Here is a 19,724-nt window from a genome sequence, read left to right as displayed (position 1 = left end):
TTTTACTCTTTGGGATGGGAAGGAAGTCAGCATTAAAACTTGCACAGGTTTTACCCTTGCTCATACCCCATGAGTCTGTGTAAAATTCCACACATTTAGAAGAAAATTATTATTTTTAATTCCACTACTGCACAACCCAGAAAGATTTTAGTCCAATTAATATACCCCTCTTTTGCTAGAATTTCTAATGGAACAACAGGTAGAACCCCTAACACCTTCTAATCAGTGCATTATTATATACTTTAAGGAAATGAATAATCCTTGAATGAGTCTTAATTCTGGAGTATTAGATGAGTATACTTCAAATAATGACATCAATCAATACATTTAAAAATTTTTTATTTTTAGAGATTGAACAATGATTCATTGCAGTTTTTCTGAATAAACAATTATCAGTCTCAAAGATTATTTCAATAAATTTTAAAATTAGAGCACAGATTGCATACAAATTGATTTTAAATATGCAGTTTTGAAAAGAACTGAAGAGTACTTAAAAAGATCCAATGACATCAATCAATACATTTGAAATTTTTTAGAGGTTGAACAATGATTCATTGCCGATTTTCTGATGAAACAATTAGCAGTCTCAAAGATTATTTCTATAAATTTTAAAATTAGAGCACAGATTGAATACAAATCGATTTAAACAGGCACAGTTTTGAAAAGAACTGAAGAGTACTTAAAAGATCCCATTGTATCATGTGGCATTATTCCTAGTTTAATCGATAGTGTCTCAATTAAGTAAGTCCTGGCAGAAAACACTTATTGATTAATTACCTAGAAACTGGTAGCACTAAAATATTAAAATTTATGCATTCAGATAGTTTGTGTGTGTGCTTGTGTGTATGCATGTATGATTTGTGCTTTGCCTAATCTACTATCTTAATGATTATCCTTTCTGTTTCCTGAAGCTCTTAACCATACTTCAAAAGACCTAATCACACTGAACTTTTCTTGTCAGCTCTTTGCATATATCACATTTCTAGTTTTCAATGATTTCTTCTATTTTGGACAAGGGCTTTGGTGTAAAAACTAAAGTACACTAAAATAAACTGTACTCTGATCCAATGCTACTCACAAGCTGCCAGAACTTTCATGCTTCAACTCACAGGACTTGGGAATTTGGCTTTCCAGGAAGCCCTGTCAATGCTTCTGTGATGGGCCAGGGCTTCCAGGTGCTGCTGCTACAAGGTGAGGTGTAGTTACAATTTTCTCTGTTACTGTGTACTGACTATGAAATGCAACTGCTCCTTCATTTTCTTGTTTCAGCTGGCAAAGGATGTAAAAATTCCAGATGGATTAAACATCTAAATTGCAAATATTCATTACCTGCTGCTGCTGCTAAGTCGCTTCAGTCGTGTCCGACCCCGTGCGACCCCATAGATGGCAGCCCACCAGGCTCTGCTGTCCCTGGGATTCTCCAGGCAAGAATACTGGAGTGGGTTGCCATTTCCTTCTCCGATTCATTACCTACGGCAGCCCACCAGGCTCCTCCGTCCATGGGATTTTCCAGGCAAGAGTACTGGAGTGGGTTGCCATTGCCTTCTCTGATTCATTACCTACAAAAGACTAAATATTTTCAGTCCTTCCTAAGTTGGCTATCCAACATCTAATCTCCCTTCTTAGTATGTGCCTAGCTTCCTTTCCTCATTAGCACCTTATCATTTGACGCTCAATTACACATTTGCAATCTCTCTTGCTTGTTTACTTCGGGACACCTCTGTAGATGCAGCTCACTACTGTGTCTATTTGCTAGAATGACAGCCACAGAGCACAATGGGAGTTGACTTCCTAAAATAGTTTACTGTCTTACTGTGTTACAAATATGATTTAAGATAAAACTTATTTTTGAACCTTAACTGAGTAAATATTATGAAGAAAAAAATGAATTTTTAAAAGACTTGATTCTACACGCTACTTAAATGAGATAATTTTCTGAAATTCAAACATAGCAAGCTCCATTTGCTCAGCGATGAGGTACTTGCACAAAGCTCCCCATGGCCTTTTTGGTGTACAAATTAAAAAGGAAGACTAATTCTAAGGAAATAATTTGACATAAAAGTTTTGTTTTCTCCTTCAACTACTGCATTTAAAAAGTGATTTGAGTTGTAAACACTCAAGGATAAGCCAGTTTGAAGATCACATTATTGTGTCACAGTAACAAATGCGAATCACATTTATGTTTAATTCATGGATTCAGGTTCTCCTAAATTCTCTTTATTGAGCGACTACATTCTTGATAAAAGTTATTAGGAAAATCCAAATCATCATTCCTGGCACCTAGGTGCCAAGAAATAGTGTGCTATTATGAAATCACACATACTCAGCTGCTTTTGTATTTTGGTTAACCAGGTAGTTTGAAAATTATTATCCCACTAGCACTATCTTCAGATTTTAGAAGCAGAACTAGAGGAATTATAGTGAGGTATACTTTGTGGTAGTTCTGTTGCTTCTTTATTGCCCCAAAACTAACCATGGTATTGAGGATGGATATGCAGAAATGATGCTTTTTACCAGGTAGCTATTACCATAGGTGACCAAATGCCACCTATCTATGGCGTCTATAATATATAGGGGTGAAGGACTAGCATGATTTTTTTCACTGCTATAAATTTGCAGACCTAGGTATTTGATGAAAGTTGTTTTTCCAAATCTTTGCTTTTAACCTATTACATTAAGTTCCTACATGTGGACTTATCACTTTTAGATTAATTTCTGATTTTATAGAAATAGAACCATGAAAAACACAAGTATTAGCGGTCAAAACTTTTTGTTGTTATATTTTGTTATTTTTGCTTAATAACTGGAGGGAAGTTTTTCTATAGTTTAATCTGGGATAAGGAAAATACTTAAAGCTGCCTGATAGTCACATTGTTGGCCAGATAAGAATTTTGATAAATCAACCCATCTGTCTTTGGGATAGAACTTGACGCCTACTTTAAAGTATTAAAAAATACAACTTATTCTACAGTACATATGTATAGGAGTTCAGTCCTGTAATCAGGCTTGCAAGTGTATTATTTGGTGGTTCTTAAAAATAGCTATTGCACATCTTTGGGGTTTCTGAGGAAAATCAACCATTTTAGGCTTTCTTCTTTTCTTCTTATCAGGAGAAAACCAGCTTAACGTGGGATGAAAAGAACACAACTGGTCTCTAACTGTGGGATTAACTGTTATGGAGCAATGAGGAAAAAGTGTGGCCTTTCCCCCTTTATCACTGTATTTTCTCCAGGCATGCATGTTGTTCAGCCTTAGGTCTGGTTTATACCTAGTCCTTATTATTTTCATTTCATAATCTAACCTTTGGTTCTTTCTAGGACTTGGCAAATCTGTATATGGTTTGTTGCTATTTTGATTTTTTTTCTGGGGGAAAAAACCCTCATTCAGGGGCAACTCTTTTGAAAGCTGTTTGGAATCTAATTCATTACAGGTTTCTTAACTCCATGTTGTAAAATCCGAATATAGATACTGTCCAAACTGTCCAAAGAGTAATGTTTGAATTCACAGTAACAAAAGTTACAAAGTTTGTGCAAAAGATATTGTACACCATTGGAGTACATAGAGCTTGCTATAGTTAATTTTATATATAAAGCTGCATTTCTCATTAAAACTATTCTGTGCTACATTAAAAGTAAAGTATCTGATTTAATTTTTCCCTACCAGTAAGAGTGAATGCTCATTTAATCTCAGAAATTTAAAAATGCAAGTTGCATATTTATGATGCTTGTAATCAGTATAATAAATCACTGGAAACTTTTAAACACCATAATTGCTTTGGAGCTCTTCAAGTTTTCCAAGGGTCATGAAGTAAACCCGGCTGTGATGATTGCGCAGGATAGAGGTAAAGAATAGCTTTAAAAAGAGAGAAAGAGACAGCATCAGTAAATATTCAATAAACTGCAAACTGATATTTGATAGGTACAATTATAATTTCAATTTATCTGTTCTCAATCAATTTCAGAAAGAGATTTCCTTAGATTAAAGTATACAAATTCAAATGAGTATGGAGCCAAAATTATAATTTAAACAGTACTTTTTACCATATTCTATATGACTGTACTTCATATAGTTTAAATAAAATTAAGTTTTTGTAGGTGACATTTATCTGCTAAAGCTCTTGATTGGTTTCATTTAACAATTTTCCTTTTCTATTTTTAAAAAATCTACTTTTACTCAAGTTAGTTTTCCCTTTACTTTTAATACATGGAAGATATCATATTATTTAGATGCAGTTCACACTGTTGCTGGTGCTTAAGTGGCCACTGAAATTTTCTACTTGGTACAATTTTCTATTTCAGTGTAATAGACTGACATCAATAACTGATATTATCAGCTAAACCAATTGACTTAGAGAGGAATATGTTGTGCAAATACGGTCTGTGCCATAAAGGAAATTAGGACAGTACAAGAATATAAATAGCAAACAGAAGTATCCTTGTTAGGACCAAGGTTTTCAACATCCACAATGGATATACTTAGGAAGGTGTGTGACATAATGAGGAAAACAACACTAGCTACCCTTGACTTCACACCTTTTATGTGCCATGCTGTCGACCTGTGAGATGCTAATTATATATACATTATCGATAATTTTCAGAATTGTTCCAAGTTATTGACATTCCCATTTTTGAGATGAAAAAACTAAGGTTCAGAAAACTAGTCAAACTTCCAGGTTCTCACACGTAGTTAGAGCTGGAACTACATCCTAGGTGTACCTGATCTCAATCATTGGCTCTTGCCATTCTCTGTCTTTATATTGTAAACCAGTACCTTTTATTGATGCTCAGTGCTTTACCCTGTTGGTTCTGATAATTCAAATCCTCTGAAATTTCTTCCAAATGTGAATGCTGTCTAGTCTTATTAGAATTATTTTTTTATGCTATTATTTCTCACAACATATAGGGACTGTTCTGATATCATGCAATTCATTTTTTCCATATAAACTATCTGAATTGGTTAAAATTGATCACATTATACAAATAATTGCCAAATATTGATTTCCTTTTTCTTTTCTGTAAAGTGGACATTATCATGTCCACTTATGAAGATTAAATGTGATAGCCTCTAAAGTATTTAGCACAAACTCTACTATATAATTAGGTGTTCAACAAACATAATTAAGTTTTTCCTTCTTATGTTATTGGATTATGTTGAAAACTATAAAAGGCAGATCTACTCAAGCATTATCTTTCAAAATGTCATATTAATATGAACATGAAAAGAACTATGCATCACAGACAATAATGGAATTTGTAACAAATAGAGGCTGTTTTGCTTTGAAGACAATTAGAATTTTTACATTTTTGAAAATGATTTCTCTTGAAACCAAATTTCATCATTAACCAAATCAATGTTTCCGATGCAAATTGCAAAATTATTTTATTAAGATATCAATTTGGGAAATAAAACATAAATATATTTATAGCCAGAAAGAAAACAATATAAATTTCCTCAGTTAATTTTCATTGCTGACTTTACTTTTGCTCTAACTGGGGTATGTAAACTATACCTTGTCACCGCGGGTACACAGAAATCTCAGCTTCTTAATTGATCTGCGCTTCAGTTCACTTTCCAGAACCCTTGACTGCAAAGAGCGGACTTCCATGGCCTTTTGGCCCCACCCTGTGGTTCTCTGTGAACACTCAAAAGCTACAATAAAAATTTAAAAATCAGAAAAACACAAAATATTTCCACCAGTGATGGAAAATTATAACTTCAGCTAACGTTTGATTATTAAGAGGGACATAATTACACTTCGGATTAATACATTCTTATTTTCCTCCTTCTAAATCGGTAGTTTGGCCATTATGCTGCTCAACAGTATGTTCAAGCTAGCTATGTACTCTCATCATTGTGATCAACTATTCACCATAGTGAATAACTAGATCTAAGTTAATTTTTGTATTTACATTCTCCAACACCACAGAAAAAGATAAAGATTAATATTAACCTCTTTGTAGAAAATCAAATCTAGCCACAGTCATTCTTTATTTTATAACAGTTGGGGTACGACATCCTGTATGGATTTGTACTTGTGCTTAAGTGACATACATGGAAGCCTAACTCTTCAAAATTAAAACTGTTATAAAATGACTTGCTAAAATAATGACTTTAGCAACTCTAATATAATTCAATTAAGTTCAGCTCAGTTCAGTCACTTAGTCGTGTTCGACTCTTTGCGACCCCATGAATCGCAGCACGCCAGGCCTCCTTGTCCATTACCAACTCCTGGAGTTTACCCAAACTCATGTCCATTGAGTCGGTGATGCCATCCAACCATCTCATCCTCTGTCATCCCCTTCTCCTCCTGCCCTCAATCTTTCCCAGCATCAGGGTCTTTTGCAAGGAGTCAGCTCTTTGCATCAGGTGGCCAAAGTATTGGAGTTTCAGCTTCAACATCAGTCCTTCCAATGAACACCAGGACTGATCTCCTTTAGGATGGACTGGTTGGATCTCCTTTAGGATGGACTGGTTGGATCTCCTTGCAGTCCAAGGGACTCTCAAGAGTCTTCTCCAACACCACAGTTCAAAAGCATCAATTCTTCTGCGCTCAGCTTTCTTTATAGTCCAACTCTCACATCCATACATGACCACTGGAAAAACCGTAGCCTTGACTAGATGGACCTTTGTTGGCAAAGTAATGTCTCTGCTTTTTAATATGCTGTCTAGGTTGGTCATAATGTTCCTCCCAAGGAGTAAGCGTCTTTTAATTTCATGGCTGCAAGTACCATCTGCAGTGATTTTGGAGCCCAGAAAAATGAATTCTGACACTGTTTCCACTGTTTTCCCATCGATTTCCCATGAAGTGATGGGACCAGATGCCATGATCTTAGTTTTCTGAATGTTGAGCTTTAAGCCAACTTTTTCACTCTCCTCTCTCACTTTCATCAAGAGGCTTTTTAGTTTCTCTTCACTTTCTGCCATAAGGGTGGTGTCATCTTAATATCTGAGGTTATTGATATTTCTCCTGGCAATCTTGCTTCCAGCTTGTGCTTCCTCCAGCCCAGCATTTCTCCTGATGTACTCCGCATATAAGTTAAATAAGCAGGGTGACAATATACAGCCTTGACGTACTCCTTTTCCTATTTGGAACCAGTCTGTTGCTCCATGTCCAGTTCTAACTGTTGCTTCCTGACCTGCATACAGGTTTCTCAAGAGGCAGGTCAGGTGGTCTGGTATTCCCATCTCTTTCAGAATTTTCCACAGTTTATTGTGATCCACACAGTCAAAGGCTTTGGCATAGTCAATAAAGCAGAAATAGATGTTTTTGTGGAACTCTCTTGCCTTTTCGATGATCCAGTGGATGTTGGCAAATTGATCTCTGGTTCCTCTGACTTTTCTAAAACCAGCTTGAACATCTGGAATTTCATGGTTCATGTATTGCTGAAGCCTGGTTTGGAGAATTTTGAGCATTACTTTACCAGCGTGTGAGATGAGTGCAATTGTGCAGTAGTTTGAGCATTATTTGGCATTGCCTTTCTTAGGGATTGGAATAAAAACTGACCTTTTCTAGTTCCGTAGCCACTGCTGAGTTTTCCAAATTTGCTGGCATATTGAGTGCAGCACTTTCACAGCATCACCTTTGAGGATTTGAAATAGCTCAACTGGAATTCCATCACCTCCACTAGCTTTGTTCATAGTGATGCTTCCTAAGGCCCACTGGACTTCACATTCCAGGATGTCTGGCTCTAGGTGAGTGATCACACCATCGTGATTATCTGGGTCATGAAGGTCTTTTTTGTACAGTTCTTCTTTGTATTCTTGCCACCTCTTCTTAATATCTTCTGCTTTTGTTAGGTCCATACCATTTCTGTCCTTTATCGAGTGCATCTTTGCATGAAATATAGAGATGCTTTTCAATTTTGTTTACTTAATATAGCTCTGTTTTAGGTTGGAAGTTGTCTTGACTAAGGACAAGAACTGTATCAGATGACTTTTTAAGATCTTTTTTATTCCTATCATTGTTTAGTGACACAAATATAGGGGTTACATTTCCCACTTGAGGTAAATTTCCTTATTCTAATTTTTGATTAATAAATTGATCACCACCACTGTAAAGGTTAGAACAAGGCATTATTTTCAGTTTATTTTGCCTTAGATCTGTCAATTATATTGTAAGCAATTACCTCTTTTCACAAAATGCTTTTTTTTAATTTATTTATTTTAGTTGGGGGCTAATTACTTTACAATATTGTAGTGGTTTTTGCCATACACTGATATGAATCAGCCATGGGTGTACATGTGTTCCCCATCCTGAGCCCCCCTCCCACCTCCCTCCCCATCCCACCCCTCTGGGTCATCCCATTGCCCCAGCCCTGAGCATTTGTCTCATGCATCGAACCTGGAATGGTGTTCTGTTTCACATATGATAATATACATGTTTCAGTGCTATTCTCCCAGAACGTCCCACCCTCACCTTCTCCCTCAGAGTCCATAAGACTGTTCTGTGCATCTGTGTCACAAAATGGTTTTAAACCCTCTGTGAGTTCTTACCTTTTGAAGGAACTGGAGGTTTTCAGGACACTCCTTAACACTATGTATGCAAAAAGAAAGGATTCTGCAGATGCAATGCAATGTGCCATCATCCATAGTGAAAAAATGTCCATTAAAAAAGCTCTTTCAAACTGGTCCTTAAAGTCACTTGTGGATCATATTTAGCCATTTTATAGAGATTTCAGAAGCTTCTAACTTTTTATTGATAAAACTACTTTTCTCTCTGTCTCTCTTATCTTTCTGTCTTTCTCCATTCCTTCCTTCCTTCCTCTGTCTATCTCTCTCCCCCTCTCCTTCTCCCTTTTCCTTTATTTGCTTCAATAAACTTATTCTCCTTCCAGGAACATTTTAACCAAATAATTCTACTCTAGTATTTTTGCTGTTTATATGCATTATTCTGTTTCCTATTTAGAATTATCTCTGTAGTCATCAAGCCTCAGAGACACGTATGAGAGATTCAAGTTATTCAGATTTCCCAGATTAGTAGTCCTGTGCTGGTCAGGAAGGAAAAAAAAAATGTCCTGGTCTAATGAAGATGAAAAGGCAGTTTTCTTTGTGTTGCCATCTGGGTAGTACCTAAGAGTATTTCAGTCAGTCATATTTATCTCTTTTGTAAATGAAGGATCATGAAATCTTAGTGACAACCAAGGAGTTACATATGCAGTTTGTATTTGATTCTTCACAGGAATATTACTGGCTAAACAGAACACTATTGACTGTACAAAATGGAAATATTTTCCTCCTCTCTTATACTAGTTGGCACTCTCCTAAGATAAAGGTAACCTCCCCCCCCCCCCAAATCAATGTTATGGAATGAAGCATTTTCAACATCTGTGTAAAATCTGCAAGCAAAAGGAGTTAAAATAAAATGACAGATTATTATGGAAAATAATCACTTTCCTATTTTAATTACATGATTATTGAAAATGAACTACTAAGACAGCCAAAATCAATCTCTTTGTGGTAGCCTTTTGAAATCATTAAGCATAAGAAAAACATATATATTATCTTACAAGGGAATAAGTATTCAGTACCCCAAATTAACCCTAGATGCCTTGAGAAAAAGTGACACTTCAGGAAATAGAAGCTTTTCTGGGATCAGCTGAAAGGAGAAAAATTTTCCACATACCTACGGAGGATGGTATGTCTTTCCACACATCAAGGATCTTCTTGAAGAGTTGTTCATTTGCTTCCACGGAAAGGGCTTCAGCGTTGAAGGTGAGCATCATGCCAATTCCCAAGGAATCAGGTAAAATGATGATATTCTGTGGTATAATGATTTCCAGGGGCTGTAACTATGTTTCATAAGGATTTATATGTCCAACATTTTATCACTACTACTTTAATAGAAGCAGTTGGCTGAACAATAAAGACCAAAGAGGGGTTCAAAGTATAGACAGGAGAGAAATTTCTGTTTCAGTACTAAACAGCATGCTATCCAACACTGAGAAGAGCTTTCCCTATGTCATAAGGTTGTCACTGTTTATAGGAGAAAAATCTTGTACGTAAAAAGCAGAATATATTTCTAACAGAGAAATCTGTTGAAATTTCACAAAGTACTATGTATAATGATAGAAGAAACATCACTTGTTTGATTTCAGATTCATTTTAGCACATTAATGAATACTAAATTTAGCAAGGAATGAACCAAGTAACAAATAGAAAATCACTGGTTATCAATCAATTCATTCAAATCAGAAATAGAAAATTAACTTTAAAATAGCTTGAGCTTAAATATTTATAAGGAACAGCCTAATAATATTTTTCACTGCTTGAAATGTAACAGTCATCCTCCCTTCAAAAAAATTATAGAATTTATTATCCAATTTACATAATCTTAAAATATCTTCAATTCAGAGAGGTATTAGGTGATGAAATATTAAGAAATAACTAAGAATTTCTAAATTCCATGATGCATAAAACGTGACAAAACTTGCCCCAACTATAGATATTGTCATGTTAATCATATTTCCCTTAAAAATAAACAATTAATTCCTCTTATCATGTCTCCAATTTAGCAATTTAAGGGAAAAAATGTCAAAAACTATACTTGCCAAACCCAGTGCACTCAGGCCAAGTGCTTGTGGCCATGCCTCAGTCTCAGCAACAACAATTCTTAAAACTAAAATGGGGATCCAGAGGCGAAAAGCAATTTTAATGCGTTCCCTGGGCACTCGCATGAGCAACTGAATCAGAAAAGAGATGAAGGAAGAGAGAAAAAGAAATTGCAAGAAAAAAGGTTGTCTCAAAAAATTTGTTTAGAATAGAGCTGAGCTGCTGTAAATCCAGAAATCCTCAGAGGTAATTCTCTTGCTTCTCAGATGATTCCTGAAGTAATCAGATATTCTTTTAGCACACATAGCTCCCTTGTAGCTTTATAGCTTTTGTAATCTAGCATTGTTGGAAAAATTATTTTTAGTACATCCTGTTTCAGAAGACACTCTCTCCTCCTTTATATTAGAGTCCTTTCTCTTTTAATGGGTCAAGACACTAGGGCATTTAGCTAAAAATTCTATTTTTGAATCCACTTAAGGTATCTTAATTAGGCCAGAAAATGATTTAAAAAAACTCTTCTCTCATTGTTTCCATAATAATTAACAGATTGCTTGAAAAGAAAGTAATTCTTCTTGCTTAGTAGTCAAGTGGAACACAGAATTCAATCTTCCTGAATGACTTTTCAAATAAGTATAAACTTGGACCAATACTGTGGTTTTCAATAATGCATGATGTGATGTAAAAAAATAAGATGCAGGAAGTGATGGGAGACATTCCAAGTGAAGAGTGCTATAATATTTATACTAAAACTAACCTGAACTCATATATAAGTGGCTTTGGCTGGGGCTTGGTTCAGTGTTTTTGACATTATAAACAGTGATTTCTATATAATCATAGGTGACAACAGAATGCTCATCTAATTAGATTGTTAAATCTGACCAAAACTTGAAAAAACAGCCTCCATTAATGATCTGACAATTGTTTTGTGTAATCTGTCAGAGATATATGAGATAACTCTGAAAGCTGTGCAAAATATCGCATTACTACAGTGACTCAGAAGTACAAAAAAGTTTTCTCCTGGACTTTTGTATAACACTAAACTGTTTAAACTTTAGTGTTTGACAAAATGGGGAATTTAAAAATATTTGTTGATTCATCTCTTCCTTTCTAATATAATTTTCAATAAGAAAAATGTCATTTCTACCATTAAATGTATATTGTGTGTTTGAGTGTGTGTGGTATTATGTTATGTTTGAGCTCTTTATATAAATGATGTATATAGTATTTTTTACAACTATCCATATTTTAGATGCTGTGCCATATTTTCATGTTTATAATTATTTAAGAGTTGAGAGCTGATGTGCATTAGCTTTTAAAATATTGAATCCTTTGCACAACAAAGGAAACTATAAACAAGGTGAAAAGACAGCCTTCAGAATGGGAGAAAATAATAGCAAATGAAGCAACAGACAAACAATTAATCTCAAAAATATACAAGCAACTTCTGCAGCTGAATTCCCGAAAAATAAACGACCCAATCAAAAAATGGGCCAAAGAACTAAACAGACATTTCTCCAAAGAAGACATACAGATGGCTAACAAACACATGAAAAGATGCTCAACATCACTCATTATTAGAGAAATGCAAATCAAAACCACAATGAGGTATCATTTCACACCAGTCAGAATGGCTGCTATCCAAAAGTCTACAAGCAATAAATGCTGGAGAGGGTGTGGAGAAAAGGGAACCCTCTTACACTGTTGGTGGGAATGCAAACTAGTACAGCCACTATGGAGAACAGTGTGGAGATTCCTTAAAAAACTGGGAATAGAACTGCCATATGACCCAGCAATCCCACTGCTGGGCATATACACCGAGGAAACCAGAATTGAAAGAGACGCGTGTACCCCAATGTTCATCGCAGCACTGTTTACAATAGCCAGGACATGGAAGCAACCTAGATGTCCATCAGCAGACGAATGGATAAGGAAGCTGTGGTACATATACACAATGGAATATTACTCAGCCATTAAAAGAAATACATTTGAATCGGTTCTACTGAGATGGATGAAACTGGAGCCCATTATACAGAGTGAAGTAAGCCAGAAAGAAAAACAACAATACAGTATACTAATGCATATATATGGAATTTGAAAGATGGTAACGATAACCCTATATGCGAGACAGAATAAGAGACACAGATGCATGGGACAATTTTATGGACTCTGAGGGAGAAGGTGAGGGTGGGACGTTCTGGGAGAATAGCATTGAAACATGTATATTATCATATGTGAAACAGAACACCATTCCATGTTCGATGCATGAGACAAGGGCTCAGGGCCGGGGCAATGGGATGATCCAGAAGGATGGGATGGGGAGGGAGGTGGGTGGGGGGTCCAGGAGGGGGAACACATGTAAACCCATGGCTGATTCATGTCAATATATGGCAAAAACTAAAAAAAAAAAAAAAAAATATTGAATCCTTTGATCAGAAATTCTAAGTATAAAGTATACTATAGAGAATACTTTATGATAACTTGCCATATATCATAGTTAAAGTACTACAATCTGGATAAAGAAAGGGCATATACATAATAATGCATAATGAGATGCAGAGAACTAAAAGCAAGGGTTGTAAACTCATATGCCTAAGAGGGCCAGTTATTATAAATACATAAACATGGATGGATAGAGAATGCACAGCATATGTTCCATCTAAAAGTGGGCAGGCACCAATTAGTTCCAGTTGATTATGGCCAGATAGTAATGTTGGATCATTAGTTTTTCAATAGAAATCCAGATTTTATGTGTAAACTATGGATATATTCATTTAAAAACAAATACAAAACATCACTGTGCCAGACAATGTCTATCTGCAGAACAGACTTAGCACTCTGGACTAAGAAACCATCAGTGATTTTTGTTTATCCATTACTACCTTCTGGCACTCAGTACTTACCTTTTAGGTCTCAGTTCTAATATAGATACTGGTACTTGTATTTTTAAACCTTTTAAGAGTTTCATAGTTGGAAATACTCAAATTGTGTTATACAACAATTTCTAGGGATCTTACGTTATTTGGCAGGGTCACATCAGACATAACCTCAGATTCTGCATCAATGATGTGATATCCATCTGCTGAGCTGAAGAAAATCTTCAGTCTTTTTTCAGAACCAATAGCCAGGTCAACTGTCACTGGCTTATGACCAAGTGTTGGAAACACCTGTAGGTATAAAACCAAATATGGCCAAAAGGCCAAAAATGACACTCTGTCTAAGGTGAAAATTCTCCCGCCCGTTTGTTTAACAGGTGTATAGAACCCAGAATGATTTTTTAAATTACATAATATATTTAGAGACCTATGTATTACAACTTTTCTTAGATCTGTTAGCTCAACAAGAACAATTATATTCAGGTTCTAAATATTGAGTTTTCCTCCAAAGGCCAAATCTCCAAAAATCATAAGAGTCTTATATGGCCTTGTATTCTGTGTGCTATCTTTAAATTCCTTGCCTTGAGCTTCAGCAAATGAAGGAGCTCATCTGGTCTCTTAAACCGGTTTGCTGGATCAGCTGCCTGTATTTTTGCCAGTATTCGTATATAGGCTTCATAGGACATGTAGTCTCCTTCGGAGTCTGCTGATTGATCAATGCACACTTGGTAGGGAATGAGAAAGGCCAGACATGTTAACCTACCATAGATTGGATGTACTCTAGGCTCTTATGGTTCTTAGTCCAAGGAAACAAAAAGCCAAACAGGATACACTGCCAAGTTCAGGTCACAGTAGAGGACTGGGCATCACAGGTTTCACCATACTGAAGTCATGTGGTGGGATTCAAGAACTGGAGTGAGGACTTAGACAGGGAACTGTATATCAGGCCAGACAGACTGTTGGTACTTACCTTCTTTGCTTCCCAGCTCCATACCAGGCAGCTCTGACCAATCAGCAGACACCCAGGAACAAACCCATATCCAAATACTGACAACTGACCCAATGCCCAATTTAGGGAGATCAGATCAGGGATGTGATTTGTGTCAGGACAGACCCAGACTATCTATATAATAGTCTCTGCTATTTATAAAAGAACATATTTATTGTACAAATGGCTCAGCCGGTAAAGAATCCGCCCACAATGTGGGAGACCTGGGTTCGATCCCTGGGTTTAGAAGATCCCCTGGAGAAGGGAAAGGCTACCCACTCGTCGTCTGGCCTGGAGAACTCCATGGACTGTATAGTCTGTGGGGTCGCAAAGAGTCGGACACGACTGAGCGACTTTCACTTTCAGACATTTGAGGAGCATTCATAAACATTAACCCATCTATATTGTACACATGTGATGTTTTAGCCTATAAAATATAATATGTAAACAGATCCTAACCTAAGATATGATTGTATTTCATGAATACCTTGCTGGGGTCTATCATGATGTGTCCTTATCAGTGTTTTGAAAAACTCCACGGACCAACCAGTTCAAAATCTCCTAGGATGTTTGCTAAAAATATAGATCCCCAGGCCCTACTCCAAACCTACTAATTTGGCCTGGAGTTGCGTCTGAGATCTAAACTTTTAACAAATGCTTCAGATGATTCTAAGGGGCTACTGGACTCCATGTAATACCACAAGTTCATTAATCAGTCTTTATTATTACAGAATAAATACAGAATAATTCTATTTATGTTGAGTTCTGAAGCACTGTAAAAAGACAATAAAGATAAAAAAAAAGTCTCCAGTTTATGAAATGTGATTAAAAATCATCTGCAACTTAATTGTTTGGGACACTAAATGGTTACCTTATGAGGCTGATCCATAGAAGTTCAGTTAAACCAAAATAAGAGTGGAAATAGTACTCGTAATCCAAATAAGCCTAACCAGCATCCCTTGTAATAGTTCTAGAGAGAAATGTGTTTAGAGATCCAGCTTGGAAGGAATATAGAGCCACCTTTTCCTCCCCACCCCCACCTTTTATAGTCCTGGTCATGAGAGCAAAGGCTTTCTTTTCCTTCATTACTCTACCAGGGGGTTCCCCACTCTACCACTGTCACATCTTTCCTTACCTTCCCTCTGCTCTCCACCCCCCCACTAAGAGAGAACAGGGACTTTCTCAGCTTCAGGTCATTGGGGTGGCACCCAAAGCTTGTGTTTGTGGCTTTAGAAGAGAAGGTCTTCATGTTGACTACCGGAATTGGGAGTGAGGAGCTGGTAGGGAGTTCCTGTAAGGGGAGGGGGTCAGGGATTTCCCTCACATTCTCCCTTGGTTTGGTGCCTGTGAATTGTCTAGAAAAGGGTTAAACGATAATTATTGACATGGTATATTCAAATTACATTAACTATAGAAGAATAGCATCTATATTTCTCCTACTATATTCCAAATACTCTTCTGTTCACAACTTTTCAAAAGAAAACCCAAAGAAAATGGAGACCACTCACTTTAATGGCAGTGCTTTCATCAAAGGACTTTGGTGCCCATGCATACAGGTGAATCGATGATTTCAAAGCAATTGCAATATATGTTGTTTCTTCATGTTGGACTACAATGATAAAATGCAAAGAAGTAACAATGCCACAGGGTTAACAAGAATGCTCAAGTATTTGTATTTGTTGTTAAAAATGTTATAACAATGACAATTAAGAAGGCAATAGCATCCAGAGTGATTTATGGATTCAAGGCAATCTCTAAAATCCCAATGGCCCCCTATGCATAAACAGAAATGCTGATTAAAATTCACATATTAACTCTTCTATCCATTAACATGCCTTACCTTTCCATTTTTTAGAGATTTTAAGTTTCTTTTAAAATGTTTGTAATGATCAGTGTACAAATCTTACACTTCTATTAAATTTATTTTCAAGTAAAAAATAAAATAAAATAAAATAAAATTCACATGGAATTGGAAGAGGTCAAAATGCTCTTGAAAATAAAAAACAAAGTTGGAGGACTCACAGTTCCCAGTTTCTAAACTTATTATAAGCTATAGTAATCAAAACAGTGTAGTACTTACATAAGGATAGGCATATAGATCAATGGAGTAGAACTGAATGTCTATAAATAAAGTACATTTATGGTCATGGTGCCAAGAATATTCAATAGAGAAACAACAATTTCTTCATCAAATGGTACTGAGACAACTGAATATCCACATATAAAAAAATGAACTGGATGTCTTACCTTAATCCATATATACGATAATTAACTTAAAATGGATCAAAGACCTAAATGTAAGAGCTAAAACTATGAAGCTCTTAAAAGTAAATATAGAAATAAGCCTTCATGGTAATAGATTCTCATATTTGACACCAAAAGAATAAACAACAAAAGAAAGAAACAGCTAAATTGGGTTTCATTAAAATTCACTCTTCTGTGTATCAAAGGACACTATCAAGAGAGTGAAAAGACAAAGTATGGAACAGGAATAAATATTTCCAAATTATATCTGCAAGGGTCTAGTACTCAGAATATATAAAAAAATACAACTCAATAACAAAAAGATAAATAACCCAAGGGAGATATACAAATGGCCAATAAACACTTGAATGCTCAACAACATTATTCATGAGGGAAATGCAAATCAAAACTATAATGTGATGCCACTTTATACCCACTTGGATGGTTAGAACCAGAAGAAAGACATTTTAAACAATGAATTTATAATGGATAAACAAAAGATGAAATATTTATACAATGCAATACTATTCAGCAATAAAAAGGAATACTGATACATGTTGTACTGGTTATAGCATGGGTAAACATTGAAAACATTATGGTATGTGACAGAAGCTTGTCACAAAAGATCATATAACCTATAATTCCATTTAAGTAAATCGTGGAGAAAAGACAAATCTATAGCAGAGAAAGTAGATCAGTAGCTTCTCCAGATTATGAAGGGAATAAGGTAAGAGGAATTAAATGTGCAGTAATTGCTAATGGCCATGACGTTTCTTGTTAGAATGATGAAAATTAGATCATGGTGATGGTTGCACAACTCTATAAACATACTGCAACTCACTTAATTGCACGCTTTAATTGGGTGTATTTTATGGTATATAAATTATTTCAAGAGCTTTTTTATTAAAGAAAGAGAAAGTTTATAAAAAGTATATGTTTGCCCTTGGCCAGACCTTCTGGCTCTTATGAAATATGTTGTCCTACTTCTAGATTTATGTTTGTGCTAAATCCCTCTTCTTTGGCAGAGATACTGCTGCTGTCTTCTCTAGTCAGACTTCATCTAAGACTAATATATAAGAATTCTCTCTCCTTTCTTCTCCCTTCCTCTCTCCTACTCTCTCACTCTGTGTCTCTGCCTCTCTGAGTCTAGCTTCACTTTCTTTCTTTCTCTCTTTTTTTAACTGTTCAGAAGTAGGTCAAAGAATTATGATTAATAAATCCCCCAACAAGCAAACAAATTCTCTTTTAAGCAAATACTGCTGATAATTTTAATATATGGCAGTGATTGGTATCAGTCCACTATTTTGTGGAACTTGGAAGGCTATGAAAATACCATGCAAGTATGGTTATGTTGTTATTCTCCTTTGGGAAGGAGCTACTGTTTCACTCATCAGTAGGACAAGTGTTCTTGGTTGTTATGAGAGCTGGGATGGATTGGAATGCAGTCAACCAGGAAAACTGAACTAAACTAGTCCATCTGTTTCACAAACGCACAGGACTATCTTTGCAAGGTTGACTATCTTTGTAAACTCTCTCTTATTGAACTAAAAACTTGATAAGTTAGTAAGAGGTACTTCTGCTATATCAACTTCTGGGTTGACATCTGGGAATATTAAAGTAGTGATACATAAAACTAGAGGAAAATAGTATATTTATTTAATGCTTAAGTTGTCTGGGCACTCATTTCCATCTTTATTTGTGTGTATATACATATGTATACGGGTTTCCCTGGTGGCTCAGATGGTAAAGCGTCTGCCTGCAATGCAGGAGACCCGGGTTCGATACCTGGGTTGGGAAGATCCCCTGGAGAAGGAAATAGCCACCCACTCCACTTGGGCTTCCCTGGTGGCTCAGTCAGCAAAGCATTCGCCTGCGGTGTGGGAGACCTGGGTTCGATCCCTGGGTCGGGAAGATCCCCTGGAGAAGGAAATGGCAACCCACTCCAGTATTCTTGCCTGGAGAATCTCATGGACAGAGGAGCCTGGTGAGCTACAGTCCAGGGGGTCGCAAAGAGTCGGACACGACTGAGCGACTCACACTTTCACACTTTCTCCAGTACTCTTGCCTGGAAAATTCCATGGATGGAGGAGCCTGGTAGGCTACAGTACATGGGGTCACATATGTATACATATATGAAACCTATCCTGGGAAAGCTTCTTAGTATGCAGAACAGAAATGGTCAGTCAGGATAAAAATATCCTGCCACAACTCATATTATGTGATTCCAACTATCTCTTATCTATGTCACTAGTTCTGACTGATAGACAATTAGTAAAGAGGAAAGAAGGAAAAAAGGCTAAGAGTAGAGGGGATTTGCTTCAGAAATAGAAAGAATGGGATAACATTAATTCCAAGTTGTTGAGAGATGACAGCAGGACTCTGAGACCCTGGATTTGTTACTCCACTCCACAGTGGATGGTTGTGAAGACACAGGGGATATTAAAACACACTAATCAGACAGGAAATATTTAGCAATTAGACTCATGAATATCATCAGTGGGAATAAGAGCCAGCAGATAATTGATGAATTCTCTTTTTGACTCATGGTAAAGTTTCTTGGTCAGTATTAAGAGGGATTTTCCAGTTTTTAAAAAAGGAATCATTATGGGATCCTATTTTATTGCTGTTCCAAGGAAAGACAATGTCATATAAATCTCCTTGCAGGTTATTGAAGACACATTAACATTTATACAATTGAAGTTAAATAGAAGCGGGAAGGAACATCAGTTAATGTGAACTAATTAGAGTGAGTGGGAAGGGAAGAAAGGAGAAAAAGTAAACCAAATTTAACTTCAACAGCTATTTTAGCCAATCAATATTTTTTCAATAACAGCGATTATTGTGACATAAATGACTTGAAAGATGTCTCAGAGAAATTTACTCATTTTTGTATTTGAAGGTGCAAATGTTTTCCTTTCTCTACTTTGCCTTTCACAAGAATGTACTTCACCAAATGAAGGGAGGCAAAGTTTATATAGCTGAAGTAAATGGCAACATACTCCAGTATTCTTGCCTGGGAAATCCGAAGGACTGGGGAGCCTGGCAGGCTACAGTCCAAGGGGCCGCAAAAG

The 19,724-nt window shown here is 36.2% G+C and overlaps 1 protein-coding gene across 6 annotated transcripts in view; it reads right to left on the bottom strand.

The window, feature by feature from the left end:
* Nucleotides 1–322: 322 nt before the first annotated feature.
* NRK (Nik related kinase) overlaps nt 323–19,724 on the bottom strand; it is a 126,900-nt gene continuing 107,498 nt past the window's right edge. For 3 of the 6 annotated variants that reach the window (XM_081565346.1, XM_081565344.1, XM_081565345.1), the window contains exons 24-28: nt 15,918–16,018; nt 13,563–13,712; nt 9,623–9,758; nt 5,510–5,649; nt 323–3,852 (exon numbers count right to left, since the gene is read on the bottom strand). In XM_081565346.1, coding sequence (XP_081421472.1) covers nt 3,757–3,852; nt 5,510–5,649; nt 9,623–9,758; nt 13,563–13,712; nt 15,918–16,018 — 623 coding nt within the window. In that variant the 3' untranslated portion in view covers nt 323–3,756. Of the gene's footprint in view, nt 3,853–5,509; nt 5,650–9,622; nt 9,783–13,562; nt 13,713–14,002; nt 14,146–15,913; nt 16,019–19,724 lie in introns of all 6 variants that reach the window. The other 3 variants (XR_014075739.1, XM_081565342.1, XM_081565343.1) reach the window with 3 other exon arrangements.

The sequence above is a fragment of the Giraffa tippelskirchi genome, chromosome X, assembly GCF_054371585.1.
Source record: "Giraffa tippelskirchi isolate mGirTip1 chromosome X, T2T-mGirTip1v1.2.pri, whole genome shotgun sequence".
NCBI classification, from domain to species: domain Eukaryota; kingdom Metazoa; phylum Chordata; class Mammalia; order Artiodactyla; family Giraffidae; genus Giraffa; species Giraffa tippelskirchi.
The sequence above is the reverse complement of the archived record's forward strand: the minus strand, read 5'-3'. Positions and strand labels throughout refer to the sequence as shown.